Consider the following 14610-nt stretch of genomic DNA (forward strand, 5'->3'; position numbering starts at 1 on the left):
TGCCATGATGACCTGTGGACCCACCAATTGGTTCAGGGTTCCTTTGGCCAATCCAAGGTGGCAACATAAAACTACCTGGACTACATTCTTCAAAACATCAGGTGAGTTATATCTTGGAGCAAGACATGGTATCCCTTGTTACTCTTCTCAGCCTTGGTTTCATTGTCAACAAGGACAAATCTCACCTTATAATATTTCCACCTTTTTTCCTTCTATGTATGCAGTTCAACATTCAACACTAATTAAACAGAGTATGACTCAGGAACAATCTTTGAAAATCAGTACAGTGGTGGCTTTCTTGCTTATACAGGATGATCTACCCACCTGAGAATTTCTTCACCTGCTGTGTTTGCTCATTTTGTTCCTCTTAATCCTTGGTCACCTATTTATGCACCCATTACAAATGATTCTGTTGTTCAAATGTAGTCTGGGACTTTACCATTGGACTGACTTCTCAGCCTGCACAGATATGAGGTTCTGTCTCAGAAGATGGAACAACCTCACTTGGCTCACGTTATGTATACCTATGCAGTACAACCTCCAAAAATCACAATCTGTACGAATTTAAAGCACAGATGGCTTGGGGCACACCTTCTTCCATCATTCCAAGAAGCAATTGGAGCTTGGCTACTCATGATCATCATTTACATAACATTCTCAATATGAAAGCCAATTCAAAAGCTTTTCATTGTTGGCAGGAGAATTATGTAAGCTGGGAATTTTCATTCTGTCCAGTCAACTCTGGTGACTTATCTCAAGTGGCAAGGTGAAACCAAGTCCCAGACATTTGCCTTCTTGTTTGGGATTTTCTGAAGTGGCATCTTCAACAACAAATCCATATACAAGTTTGTCATATTTAAGGCCATCTAAACATATTATTGGACTCATCCCAGAGAATGAACTAATACAACTGGAATCATCTCTTCATCTCTAGTTTTTGCTCAGATATGTGCCCAAAGGAATCGACCAATGGTGAAGCCTTTGTGACAAAGTGGAATGCCAAACTCCCAACCTTTGTCTCACCTGTCCCAGATCCGAAGGTCTGGGCAGTCAGTGCTCTTTCAATATATGTGAATGGCCTGGACATTTACACATGCACTTACCCTCCATCACCTCTGAGTCTGAGGTGGTAAAGAAAGCAAGAGAATTGGGGTGTTGCCTAATCCTGGATTGCTCCACTCCAAAGGGAAAAATCATGGATCAGTGACCTTATCAGTCTTGCAACAGAAATGTCCTGACCACTCTGGTGGCCTAGTGGTTAGAGCATCTGCCTCAGATGCAGGACGTCGCAGGTTCAGACTCCAGCTGAGTCATGTCGAAGACTTATTAACAGCTGCCTCACTAGGCGCTCAGCATAGGTCTGGGCAGCCTGGTGTCAGGATAATATGACTGGGTGGCAATGAGGCCACAGTGCTAGACATAAATTGCCACACTGCAGACATTGTTGCGATATGACTGATTTTTTTTTAAAGGTACATTAAAAATCAAAATCACATGCACACAGAGGATTCTCCATGAATCAAGAAGCCTGAGGTACAGATGTTTCATTGCAACCCAGATTTAGCTGAAACCTGCACGTTTGGATCTTATTAAACAAACCCTCAGGAACAAACATTTTCTCACAACCAGTGGTGGGGCCCTAAACATTACAAGGATACAAATTCAAATGGAAATTCTTTACACAGTTGTGTGCCCAAGAACATGGCATGCCCCTGCAAGCATCAGTAGCTAACATCCTACTATGGCTTATTGATCAATCAAAGATTACTTTCCTCAATCATTGACACACTGCACCATCATCGAAGAGAAGATATTTGATGAAACAAAGACTTATCTGATCTTCAGTCCTATTTTTCATTACACATGTCAACTCTTTGCACAAAGTGGAATCTTCATGGATACTAACCTGGCTGAACAAGATACCATTTGATCCTCTCTCATCAGCCTCATTATTTCTTCTCTCATATTTGACCTGTTTTCTCACTGCATTAGTGAATGGCAGGTAGAATCGGTGAAAAACATGCTGTGTTAGTGGACCTGAACTACATGCAGTTCCAGTGAGTCATTATCACTCATAATGGCCCATTTTTATTACCAAGAACATGTTCCCATTCATGGAGAATCACCCTTTTGTAATGAAATTCCTGCCTACTCTGGACATTTCCTCACATGGTGATGTGGTGTTTAAGAAGGACTGAATCATTGCATCCTGGCATATCGTGACTCATCCTCAAAGAGGCAAAGGATGACATATCACATACAGTTTTGTCCTGGTTAAAGTGGGGTTTTCACTCCATACATTGGAAAACAACCCCAGACGAAATTAATTTGCTTCACATCTCTGCTTAAGTAGTTAGGGCAGTTGTCACAGATATCATATCGGAGATAAACTTATGAAGGATGAATTACTATAAATGCAAGAAGTGTAAGTATTTCTGAGTCACTGAAGAAACTTGTGAGATGTGATTGACCTGTGTAAAATATTCATCCTCCAATCCATATAGTGTATGCAATACTTGTTACAAGGGAGTATACTCCAACATTTTGCATAAACACATAAGCAAAGAGAAGAGAAGAGGTTGTGGTTCAGATCTTAGAACATATTTAGACTTCATCCTTGGTTGGAATCAGGGGAAAGCATCATTAAGGACACCATGATGGCTCCCACAGTCCCTGTGAAGATTATTTGTATAGTGCCAATGGCTACTAACACATTCATTGTCACAGACACTGTTACAATAGAAGCCAGCAATGCAGTGGTAGAATTCATTTGCGTCATCTTATCCAGGAAGCTATATGGGAAATTTACTGGCAAGTTGGAGAATAGAGGCAAATATCCACACACACCTCCTCCTTTTGTCAGCCAACTTACCACATGCCCAAGCATGTCCTTAGTACATCTGAGTTAATTACCATTTGCTAAACTCGTACCAACAGTCTTCTAACATCATGACTGCAAACCAGTACATCAAGCTAATCTGGATGACCTGGTTATGGGTATGTTGATAAGTGATATGAGACTTTCAACCAGACAGCTCTGTCTGGTTGACAACTCAGTCTGCAGTAGCCTTTTTTGGCCAACCTGGCCTGACACAGTTTGCTGACCTTTGACACCATGCCAGCTGTCTTGACTTTTCTCAGCACTCATCTAGGCCCAGCTACCTTCTAGATAAGTTGGGTCTGGCTTTGATGGCCTTTCTGATTGTCATTCCTCAACACTTGTGGAGATTATACAGCATTATCAAACAAGGAAGGCATACGGGGTCCCCGAGTGGTCTAAAGCATTCTCCATTATGGATCACTGCCATCTCACCTCTGTCTGCGTAGGTTCAAGTCACGGATTCAGCCAATGTGGGTATGTGAGAAAGCTTGCCAGTAGCTTCTCATGGGTCGGTGGTTCTTTCCGGGGTTTTCCCGGGTTCTTTCTCCACCATTAATACTGGCTGCCATGTATAGCCTATCGTGTGCTTAAAAATGGCATTAAACCCTACAACAACAGCAACAAGGAAGGCATACAAGGCAAGGATATGAAGAGGACAACCTCAGTTTGCCCACGCGCTCCAGCCTGGATTTGGAACAAATGGAATTTAGCATCATTTCAGGACAGAAATTCAATGTAGCCTTCCAAGCAACTGCCTTTAAGAATTCTGCAACAACAGATCTCATAAATTAATAGGTGCTTTTAGTGATAAAATTATAAACCCTGATAGTGCCAAAGCTTTCTTCTTGGCGACCCAGATGCTGGTAACATTCTCACCACATTGGTACTGATTCCACTTGTATGCATACTGCTTGGCTGTTCAGAGTTTGGCTAAGGATATCACTGCTATAAGTATGCCTTTACATGGTAAGATCAACAGACACACATTTAATATTAAAACTAAGCTGATTCTGAACATTATGGCTACTTATTGCAGGATTTGGATTCCATGAGCATTTCCAAATACCAGAAAAAAGCAGATAGTGATCACTCATAGAAGTCTACATGCCACATTGCCAGAGTTGTTAGTAGGGCTGCATATCATATAGTGGCTAATGCCCTTATGGCTTCCTGCAGTCTTGATCTTGGGAGAAATATATGAAAGAGCAGCTCTATTCTCTCTGCCTTGCAGTTTATCTCCTCAACGTTTGGTTGGCATTTTGAGGAGATTTGGAAGCAGGCTACACTGGAATTACCACTTCACATCTCCTTGCCTGCCAACTTCTTTCTTAGCCATGTCAGGAATCACTAATGGGACAATCTTTATCAAAAGGACAAGAAATTTTCCTCAGCAGCAACAGTCCTTTCACAGCCAAGCAGTTTTTAGGCAGACACAGGTGCCTCAATTTCTTAAGTAGGCCGGGGGGGGGGGGGGTACAAACTGAGTTTCTCTTCCCTTAAGCCTCCCAGTACAAGACAGCAACTTCCCATCCCTCTCACCAGCTGGCTACCATCTCAGTGGTTGACAGAATCCTGGTTTGGCAGACTTTGATCAGCCTCTTCCCAAGTATCAGTTGGGTGATCCAAGTCATTTTGATGGGATTGTGGGTCTTGTTTGTCTGGCCCCTACACCATTATCATCCTTTTTTTATGAAAGATGTTCCAAATGATCCCATGAAAGTGAATATTCACCTCAGGATGAGAACACAATATATAGGTACTCCAGTATAAGACAGTCTTCAATTGATGATTTTCATAACTATGTTTTTGTTTGAAAAACACCTGATCACAATAGGAAATAAACTATACTACCTCCAGAATCCAGCTCTCCCAAAAAGATGCAAATACAAAGGGAAGTAACTCTTCCAAGTAGCTTTCTCCATGTCTTTGCTGGGTGGCTACCAGTATACTGCATGTCTGATAGTTTAACATTGAACAAAAACAACAATAACAAGACACTCACATTTGTAGGAATGAATGAATTTAAGAGGCGGAAAAACAAGAGAACCAGTGTTAGTCAAGTGTTTTGGTCCAGTCCTGAAAAAATCCTTCTTTGTTATGCTCATTTTTCCCCACTTATCTCGACAGCTGTTAGATCAATTACCCCTTTTTATCAGGCTTAAGTTTCTGTCCAAAGTAACAAGCAGACCCGCTTAATTTGATGAAATGCGACTTTTAATGTCCATCTCAGACAGTTTTACAAGAAATGATCCAGCGTTTCCGCTATTACCGGTACCTCATACTGGCAAGGATAGAAAAAGTCTGTACAAGACCAAATTTTACTAGTACCAATGCGAATCAACTAATCTCGTCAATGCATGGTTTATCACTTGCATAGAGCGGAGAAATTTATCTTGTAAACAATACTTTAGAGTAATGAAATTGAATGAATGTATTTCTGACTTTTACAGAAACTGCATTCAAAATGGACATTATCACATGTCAACACCATGACAACATGGTTCATCCACACAGCATCCCAAATTTGATCTTATCTGTAACTCAGAAAATGATAAAGTTATCATTAAATGAAGCTAAAAATAACTAATTTGTTTTACACAATATATTTAAAATTAATTCGGTAATAGTTAGAGTGTTTCCGTGCTTGGTGCGAGTGTAAGTATTCAACTTCAGCATGTCTAGATCACGTGACTCGCAGTAATCTATAAATAGAAATATGCAAAATAACAACCCACCCCATCAGTACTTATTTAATAATTTGTATTGAACAAGAGTAAATAAAAGCACCAATAGTATTGTTAAAAAAAATCCATTGTGCCCAGTATCTAAAAGAAAATTAAGTTGTTGATTGCTGTGCCATGATTACATATCCATAAACGGAATGAAGCAGAAAGTGACTGATATGATTAACATCTATGAAACATCAAGAGGAGTACTTTCATTTACATTGTTTTTATCTTGAGTATCAAAGTCTTGCAGTCCATCAAACAGATTAGCCAGCTCTCATTCTGGTGCTTTGTTCTTGCCGATGGTCACTTATCAAAGTTGGGAGGGATATGGGACTACAACTGTGTGAATGGAATCAGTTGGCTTCTTACAGAATTTGATGCTGAGACAGTTAACTTAGACTTTAACACATTTTACGGTTTTTCGGTACATGAATACCGATGGCAACAGAGGCAAATTTTATTGGTAAAAACCATCATATACCAGTGTTATCCACAATATTGGTCAGTTACATTTTGCTGCTAGTTACAAGTCAACTCTAACAAAAGAAAATACTTTTTATTTTAAGCATAGTCCTACATGTACAGGTGCTTGAATTGGCCTAGATATTGGACAGCATGAGAAAATCATTGTCTTGCTGGGTCTATCAAAGGGATGAGACTATTCACAGGGAAATAAAAACAACTTTAAACCACTGATGTTGTTGTAGTTGTTGTTGTAGGGTTTACCACCATTTTTCAGCACACTATAGGCTATACATGGCGGCCAGTATTAGTGGTGGAGGAAGAACCCGTGAAAACCCCGGAAAGAACAGCTGACCCATGAAAAGCTACTGGCAAGCTTTCTCACATACCCACATTGGCCGAATCCGAGACTTGAACCCACGCAGACAGGTGAAATGGCAGTGATCCGTAATGGAGAGCACTTTAGACCACTTGGCCACTCGGGGCCCCGACATCGTTGTAGTAACTTAAGTGTTGTAAAAAATGTGACTTGTTACTTTATTATTTAAAAGACCTCCAATTTTTTTTTTGTTTAACCAAGCATGACTGAATTAATATTTTTATTGTGCATTAGAAATGCCATTTATCTTTAGAAACAAAATTCCTCATTTTTGGTACTTCGGATCCATAATCATTGTAATGCAGTAGATTTGTCAACTTAACCCTGATATCTCGGGACCCGGTTATGTTATTTGATACCCCTGTCGCAATCGAGATAACTGGGTTTGTAATGTAAAACTTTATTTTGTCGAATTAATTTATTCTAAAAATCTCATCCATTATTTCATGTCTTTAAAGATATATCTGATATTTCATGCTTACAAAAATGCAGAAAAAAATATCTTGGCAGTAAAGTTGTCTTAGCATAAATTCTCATTTTGACCAATTATTGATTTGTCACATTTGAAATTAATTGCCATGAAATCTGCCTTTGGTTGTTGAATGTGTTGTGCCATCTTCAAAGTATATCTGTAATCATGTAGGTCTTCAGTATTAAAAGTGGGTATGAATAATAAAAATCAAAGCATATTGAAATCTTTCATTTAGAGGAAGATTTAACTTGTCCTGAATATACTTTCAGCCTATGCATTTATTAGATTGCTGAATCAGTGACCATGATTTCAAACCCATGTAATCAAATTTGTTAATTTTATTTCTCTTTTAGGTAAATCTCTCAGGTGTAGATTTAGTTGTTCGGGTTCTGACCACTGGTTATTGGCCTACACAGTCTGCAGCCCCACAATGTAGTATACCAGCTGCTCCTAGACAAGCCTTTGAACAGTTTAGAAGGTAAGGAATACAATGAAGCACATCTATAAGGAACTGTAAGGAATAAGCTACATTTATAAAACATTAAAAAAAGAAGCAATTGTGGTGGAAAGTAGAATACTTACCTGGATGATTTTCAGAGTTTCTCTGCTACTGGGAAATCATGAAAAAGTCTGGAGGATTGATAGAAATTTTTCCCATCCGTGAAAAGTCCTTGAATTTATTTGGTAAATGTTTATGAAAGTTGGGAAAAACCAGGGAATTTTCAGCCACCACTGGATGACAATTATGTGATTGAGTCATAATTGAAATGATTGAGTTAAATGTATGGAATTTTGACCAGAATTTTCTGACATTGCAGTGTAGATTATTTGGGGGCTTGCCAGAAACATAAATGTATAGTCAGTCCAAACACTCATTCGATTGGATTTGTCTGGTTGACTGGTTTGTCCTCAGACAGCTCAATATCAGTATCTGTTCTTATGTAGAAAGTATAAAGACCAGTCTAGCATCACAACAAGCCAACATGCCTGTGGCACTTGATCTTGGAGAGTTTAAACAATAAATCACACAGTTTATCATTACAAGTTTTTGTTTTGATATCTAAAGTTATCAAAAATGTATTGTGGTAAAGCTTATTATTTGGTAGTCAAGGGAACATAGTATTAAACATTATTGTCAATAGTAATATTGGCCACAAGTTGCCTTTGTGGTGAATTTTACTTATAAACATTGGTAAATATGTAGAAATCTTCCAATTAGTGCAAAATTATTATATGATGTCTAGCTTGAAATATTGGTGTAGATTCATAAATAGGTCACAGGAGAAATGGGAGAAGTGTCCTCCCTTGTATGATACACTAGACCATACTGATTTAAAGAACTACTGCCCGGTTTCTAATCTCCCATTCATATAAAAAATCTTAGAAAAGGTTGTTCTATCCCAGCTTGTATCTCATCTGAATTCAAACAGTCTTTTTAGTAATGTACAATCTGCATATCGCCCTTGCCACAGTACTGAAACTACTCTTCTAAAAGTAGTTAATGACATTCTCTCTGTGTTGGATAACGGAAAGATTATAGTCCTCAACCTTCTTGATTTGTCTGCAGCATTTGACACAATAGACCATGATACATTACTTCATCGTCTCCAGCATGTATTTGGCATTCATGATATAGACTTACTGTGGTTCAAGTCCTACTTGGTCAGCAGGACACAAATTGTATCTGCAAATGGAATACACTCCAGCCCAGTTGATCTATGTTGTGGTGTTCCACAGGGGTCTGTACTTGATCTTGTTCTCTTCATTCTATACACTCAGTCGCTCTCAAGGGGCCCCGAGTGGTCCAAAGTGCTCACTGTTCCGGATCACTGCCATCTCGCCTCTGTCTGCATGGGTTCGAGTCCAAGGCTCAGCTAGTGTGGGTACGTGGGAAAGCCTACCAGTAATTTCTCGTGGGTCGGTGGTTCTTCCCTGGGTTTTCCAGGGTTCTTCCTCCACCAGTTATACTGGCTGCCATGTGTAGCCTATCTTGTGCTGAAAAATGGCGTTAAACCCTAGAACAACAACAGTTGCTCACAAGTGTCATAGATCATCATCCAGTGTCTCACCAATTGTACACTGATGATACCCAAATATACAAATCTAGCCACCCAACTGAAGTTGATGCTACCTTCCAAGGTGTAGAGAGGTGCATTTCTGATGTGAAATCACGGATGACATGTAACAAGCTGCAGATGAATGATGATAAAACTGAGGCCATTCTGATCACAGCACAAAGACTTTCTCATTCACATCCTTTACCTCAAACAATAAATATCAGCAACACCAACATTAAAATCACACAATCAGTACAAAATCTAGGTGTTACTCTGGACAGTCCTCTCACATTGCACCAACATGTCATGAACATATGCAAGGCTGCATATCTTGAGCTGAGACGCATCAGCTCAGTTCACAAATATCTTTCAGTTGATGCCACTAAAACACTTGTGTGTTCATTAGTACTTTCAAGACTGGACTATTGTAACTCAGTTCTGTCTGGTTCATCTCAATTTCTGCTCCAGAAACTTCAAAAAGGTCAAAACACAGCTGCTCGGATCATACTTAGACTGCCACGATCAGAGCACACCTCCCCGCTGCTCTGTACCCTACACTGGCTATCCATTCGATCCAGAATCAAGCACAAAATTTGTTCTCTGTGCTACCTTTCACTGTCAGACTTTAGTCCAACATACCTATCCGACCTTACTTACGCTGCTCTTCTGACAATTGCATACTCATTATACCCACTATGAAAACAAAGTCATATGGACAGTGTTCCTTTGCATACCAGAGCCCAGCAACATGGAATGAATTGCCCACTGAACTTAGACACAAAGACACAGTGAACCCATTCAAGAGTGCTCTCAAAATTCACTTATTTTGACTGCAAGAACAAACTTAAAGACCTAATAATGTTTCCTACCTTAAATATTCTTAGCATGTTTTTTTTTCTTTCTAATTTGATGGTGTTTGTTTTTGTAATCATATCATTATATGTTTTTTATCTTATAGGTGTTGTCTAATGTTGTAAAGCGCTTAGAGCTTCTAAAGATTAGGCGCTATACAAAGTATATTATTATCATATATTAGTAATATTTTATAAAACAATACAAGTCCCTATGACGAGTGGTCTAAAGCGCTCACCGTTCCGGATCACTGCCATCTCATCTCTGTCTGCGTGGGTTCGAGTCCAAGGCTCGGCTAGCGTGGGTACGTGGGAAAGCCTGCCAGTAGCTTCTCATGGGTCGGTGGTTCTTCCCTGGGTTTTCCAGGGTTCTTCCTCCACCAGTTATACTGGCCGCCATGTATAGCCTATCTTGTGCTGAAAAATGGCTTTAAACCCTAGATCAACAACAACAACAACAACAAGTCCCTATGAGTATCATTACAGGTTTTGGTGTCTGATTTATCATATTACAAACAGACAAATTAATTTTACAGAAAATTATGTCCTCTTTTACACAGTAGTATATAATTTTGAAAGTCTTTTTGTCAAAATTTAAATCAAGCTTTTGTACCTGAGCTTTTTTAAATGATAGATTTTTTAATCAAGTTGTATTGACTAGTTTAGTGTGTTTGAGAAATATCGTTAGTTTTAATTTTATTGGCACAGATCAGGGCTTCCATTCAATTGATATTTTATCGAGTCCCGAGGACCCCCACATTTGAATCGTATAAGGTCCTTACAAGATGTTAAATGGTCCCACTTAATAGTTTCTGCAGTAAGTTGTGTGTATATTTGTGTGCGTGTGTGTGAGAGAAAGAGAGAGGTCTCACTAGAATTTTGGTGACAATAGGAGTTCCACCAGCAAAAGTTGCAGTCCACTCCCACAAGCATGTTGGGCATACATGAAATGGATAAATGTTCATTATAATGCCAGGAATAAAGAGACACAAAACCGTGTCAGTTTTACTTATTTGTAAATATTTAAATATTCATGTATTAAAATTGATATCATGTCAGTTGACTTGGGAACATGCTACACAAAGTCGTTATTTATATGGTATTTAGATGGCATCTTAATTGCAGAACTGGATGATTGTGAATTTAATTTAAAATTTTGCAGTAAGCATTCATATGGTCAATCCCGAGTGCTGTATTACAATTACTCTCATATTCTTCTTGTAAAGTTTGTAAATCGGTGTTGATTTGTCCTTTTTCTCATCTGACATCTTTTGAAGTTTAGAAGATCCATCTACTCTAAAGATTTTCCATCATATAACTTCCACAAATCACACCTTAAAGAGTATTGCTTAAAATCTGGTGCCATTTTATATAAAACTGTAGACTGGTCTGCTACCTAATTTTATTATGAATATAATAAATCTCTGAGGATAAGTTCAGATTGATGAAACCTGTCTGTTTTCTTTTAATAGAAACAAGGAAAATTACGCGTTAGTGATGTTTTTAAAGCAGATATGCAAATTTATGAGTGGAATTAAAGAGATGATACTAAAAATAATAAACACAACTTTTTACTGATTTTGTATTTGTTAAATTTTTTAAATTTACCAAAACAGAATAATCCATTCACTGGAGAAAATAAAACGTAATTTGTTGAAAAAACGGCTTAATTATTACAACAAAAGCATAATGGCTGGCATGTATGCGTTTAACCCTCAAAATACTTATCCAGATTTGCAAACAGCATTTTGTCCAATTCTCTATGTGAAAGCAACAAATGGTAGTAATATTTGTTATCATCGGGTTTAGCTTCTAATTTAAACTGTATCCTTAGCACATTGTCCTTTCAATATCATGTGCACTATACTTATTTGGCTACACCCAGAAATAAACACAATGCATAATAAATGAGCATGACCTAAACAGACACTGTAGAAAATCCTTGAGACATCTCATCTGTTTTGAGAAACCTTGACCTTTTCTGCAAGATGGAAATTGACTTGGTTAGCAATTTTTATTGCGCCCTACAGAACTCTTCGGCCTGGGTTTTAGTGCATCATTTTTAATTTTATTGCTTCACTGACACACATTTGTGCATTATCAGAAGCACTGAAGATAATTTCAGAATTAAACTTTTTCCTTTATAATATAAGAGTAGTAGTTTTCATTTGTTGTATTGTTTTTTTTTAATGCTGAACTTAGACACAAAGACACAGTGATCCCATTCAAGAGTGCTCTCAAAACTCACATATTTTGACTGCATGAACAAACTTAAAGACCTAATAATGTTTCCTACCTTAAATATTTTCAGCATGTTTTTATGTTTTCTAATTGTATGGTGTTTGTTTTTGTGATCATATCATTTTATATATTTTTTTAAAAATGTTATAGGTGTTGTCTAATGTTGTAAAGCACTTAGAGCTTCTAAAGATTAGGTGCTATACAAAGTCCTCATTATTATTATTATTATTATTAATACTGTTATAGAAATGTTTGCTTTGTATATCATGTATATGGATTTCAAGTGGTACGTGTACCAGATCCTTGTATTTTGTTTTGAATTGCTGGTAAATAAAATGCTATGTCAGTTAATAGATATTCTACTTGAGACATTGCTATCTTTATTTGCAGATGATTGTTCTGATTTCTTTAGAATTAAAAGTTTGAAAGGAAAACAAAATTGATTAGGTGTTCGTTGGTATTCAGCCTTATTTGGAATTGTAACGACCTTGTGTTGTAAATGAAAAAAATGCTGTGTTGACTGGGCTGCTAAAGGTGATAAGTAAAATGTTGGTCAAGTGCTCTGCAATGGGAAGTGTATTTTTAAACAAAATTGCCTGAAGTGATATGCATATTGTATAAAGTAAGGCTTAAAGGAGACTAGAAATCAAAATTTTCCTTCTACGTATGTAATTCTCTACAGATTTTAATTCGACTGACATGTTTATAAATTAAATATCGTAAGCGGGTAGTGATTTTATTGCATGGAAGATACCACGATTCCGTAAATTGCCGAGTTTTTCCGAGTTTTAATGAGACGACAGATCACGTGGTACCGTGACGCAATACTAGCCAGTCCTCGAATACAAACATAAACATTGGCGAGCGAGGCAGACGGAAGGAGACCACATTTGGGTTGCACATTCAAAACTTGAATCTGCAGTCTGATATAATAGTTTATGTACTGTACTGGTCAGTGTTAAAAGAATTTGTTTAGGCACAGGCCCCGGGCAGGTGACTTAAATAAACTCAAGCCCTGACTGAAATTCCACAAGCCCGGACAGTTCATACCTGTCAACTCTCAAGCCGGGAGAAAAACCTCCTGATTTTGGGGGTATTTCCTCATCTACATCTCGATCTCGTAATATCTCTAAATTTTTCGCAGCGAAGTCCCGATAATTACATTATGTCTGTCAATTTTCATTTGTCAGAAGAAGAAAAAACCAACCCCAAACCGTTTATAAATAGATATAACGTATGCAATCCACAGTCTAAGCTGCCACACTGCAGACATCGTTGTGATATGACTGAAAAATTGTTAAAGCTACGTTAAAAATTCAAATCACACGCACACACGTCTAAATCCGGCACTGGACAAAATAATTAATATCACACAACATTTTTTTTCTTTTTTTTTCTTCTTCAGTAAATAGAACGTGAAAATTAAACATTATTCAAGTAAATTTCAGATGTTTTTAAACAACTACAACAGTACTATAGTATAACAAAATTAAAAGAATACAATTGTCACCAATTAGCTTAAATGAATGATCACTGTGAAATTTTCTCTGCAAACAAAAATTGCATCTCCATTTCCGCCAAAGAAACTCGGCCAGTTAACACATGACATTCCTCGACCGTATATGTAAAGTTTAATTACCATAATTAAATTAAAAGGAATAAAACAAAATATACCATGCAGTATATGTGGCCCTAAAGAACTAATTCTGAATAAATATTTTGTTCAGCAAACAGTGTTACATGCATTAAGACTTAAACCTGAAGTCCATGGCATCGTAAGTAACAACAAAATAGGCATCGTTTATTTTGGCAATCAATTGCTGGTGCTTACACACACACACACTGTCGAACAGGGTTTCTTTGAAGTATGTCCGAAGGGCAGTCCTTTTCACAAGATCAGTGCAAGGATGGAATATGTTCATCAGTCACATCGGCTTTATTGTGATGTGATGTGATTTTGATTTTTAACGTAGCTTTAACAATTTTTCAGTCATATCGCTACGATGTCTGCAATGTGGCAGTTTATAGTGATGTCTAGCACTGGGGCATCATGCCGCAGACATGTAGCATGATGTCCCACCCAGTCACATTATCCTGACACCAGGCCGACCAGTCCTAACACTAACCTCTTAATGCTGAACGCCAAGCGAGGCAGCTGTTAGTACGTATGACTCGGCCGGGGATCGAACCCACGACCTCCCGCATCCGAGGCGGACGCTCTAACCATTAGGCCACCGGCACGGTCACATCGGCTTTATTGTTTGCGTACTTAAATCAAAACTTTAGCTATTTTGCAATTTAGCCAGAGCTGACCAGAATATGCAAAATGGGCTTGTCCTGGGGGAATAATAAGGCGTATCAGATGGAGAAAAGGTACGTCCCATGGGCGCTCGCACATTGGGGCAAGGGGTTGGGTCAATAGTCCCCCCCCCCCCCAGTTTCTATTGTCAGCCATTTAATGTGAAACTTTGACCTCTTTTCTTTTAATCGCTGTTATTTAAACTGCCCAAGGAATAATTTTATATCAGTTCCAATCAT

At 38.1% G+C, this 14610-nt stretch overlaps 1 protein-coding gene across 1 annotated transcript in view; it reads left to right on the forward strand.

Annotated features, from left to right (window-relative positions):
• Window positions 1–14610, forward strand: part of LOC149799887 (cullin-3-like) — a 93306-nt gene that overhangs the window by 43878 nt on the left and 34818 nt on the right. Inside the window, exon 13 of the mRNA XM_089959330.1 lies at window positions 7277–7401. Within this exon, the coding sequence (XP_089815456.1) occupies window positions 7277–7401 (125 nt within the window). The remainder of the gene's footprint in view (window positions 1–7276; window positions 7402–14610) is intronic.

This window comes from Sinohyriopsis cumingii, chromosome 5 (assembly GCF_028554795.1).
Source record: "Sinohyriopsis cumingii isolate HCF-2022 chromosome 5, ASM2855479v2, whole genome shotgun sequence".
NCBI classification, from domain to species: Eukaryota; Metazoa; Mollusca; class Bivalvia; order Unionida; family Unionidae; genus Sinohyriopsis; species Sinohyriopsis cumingii.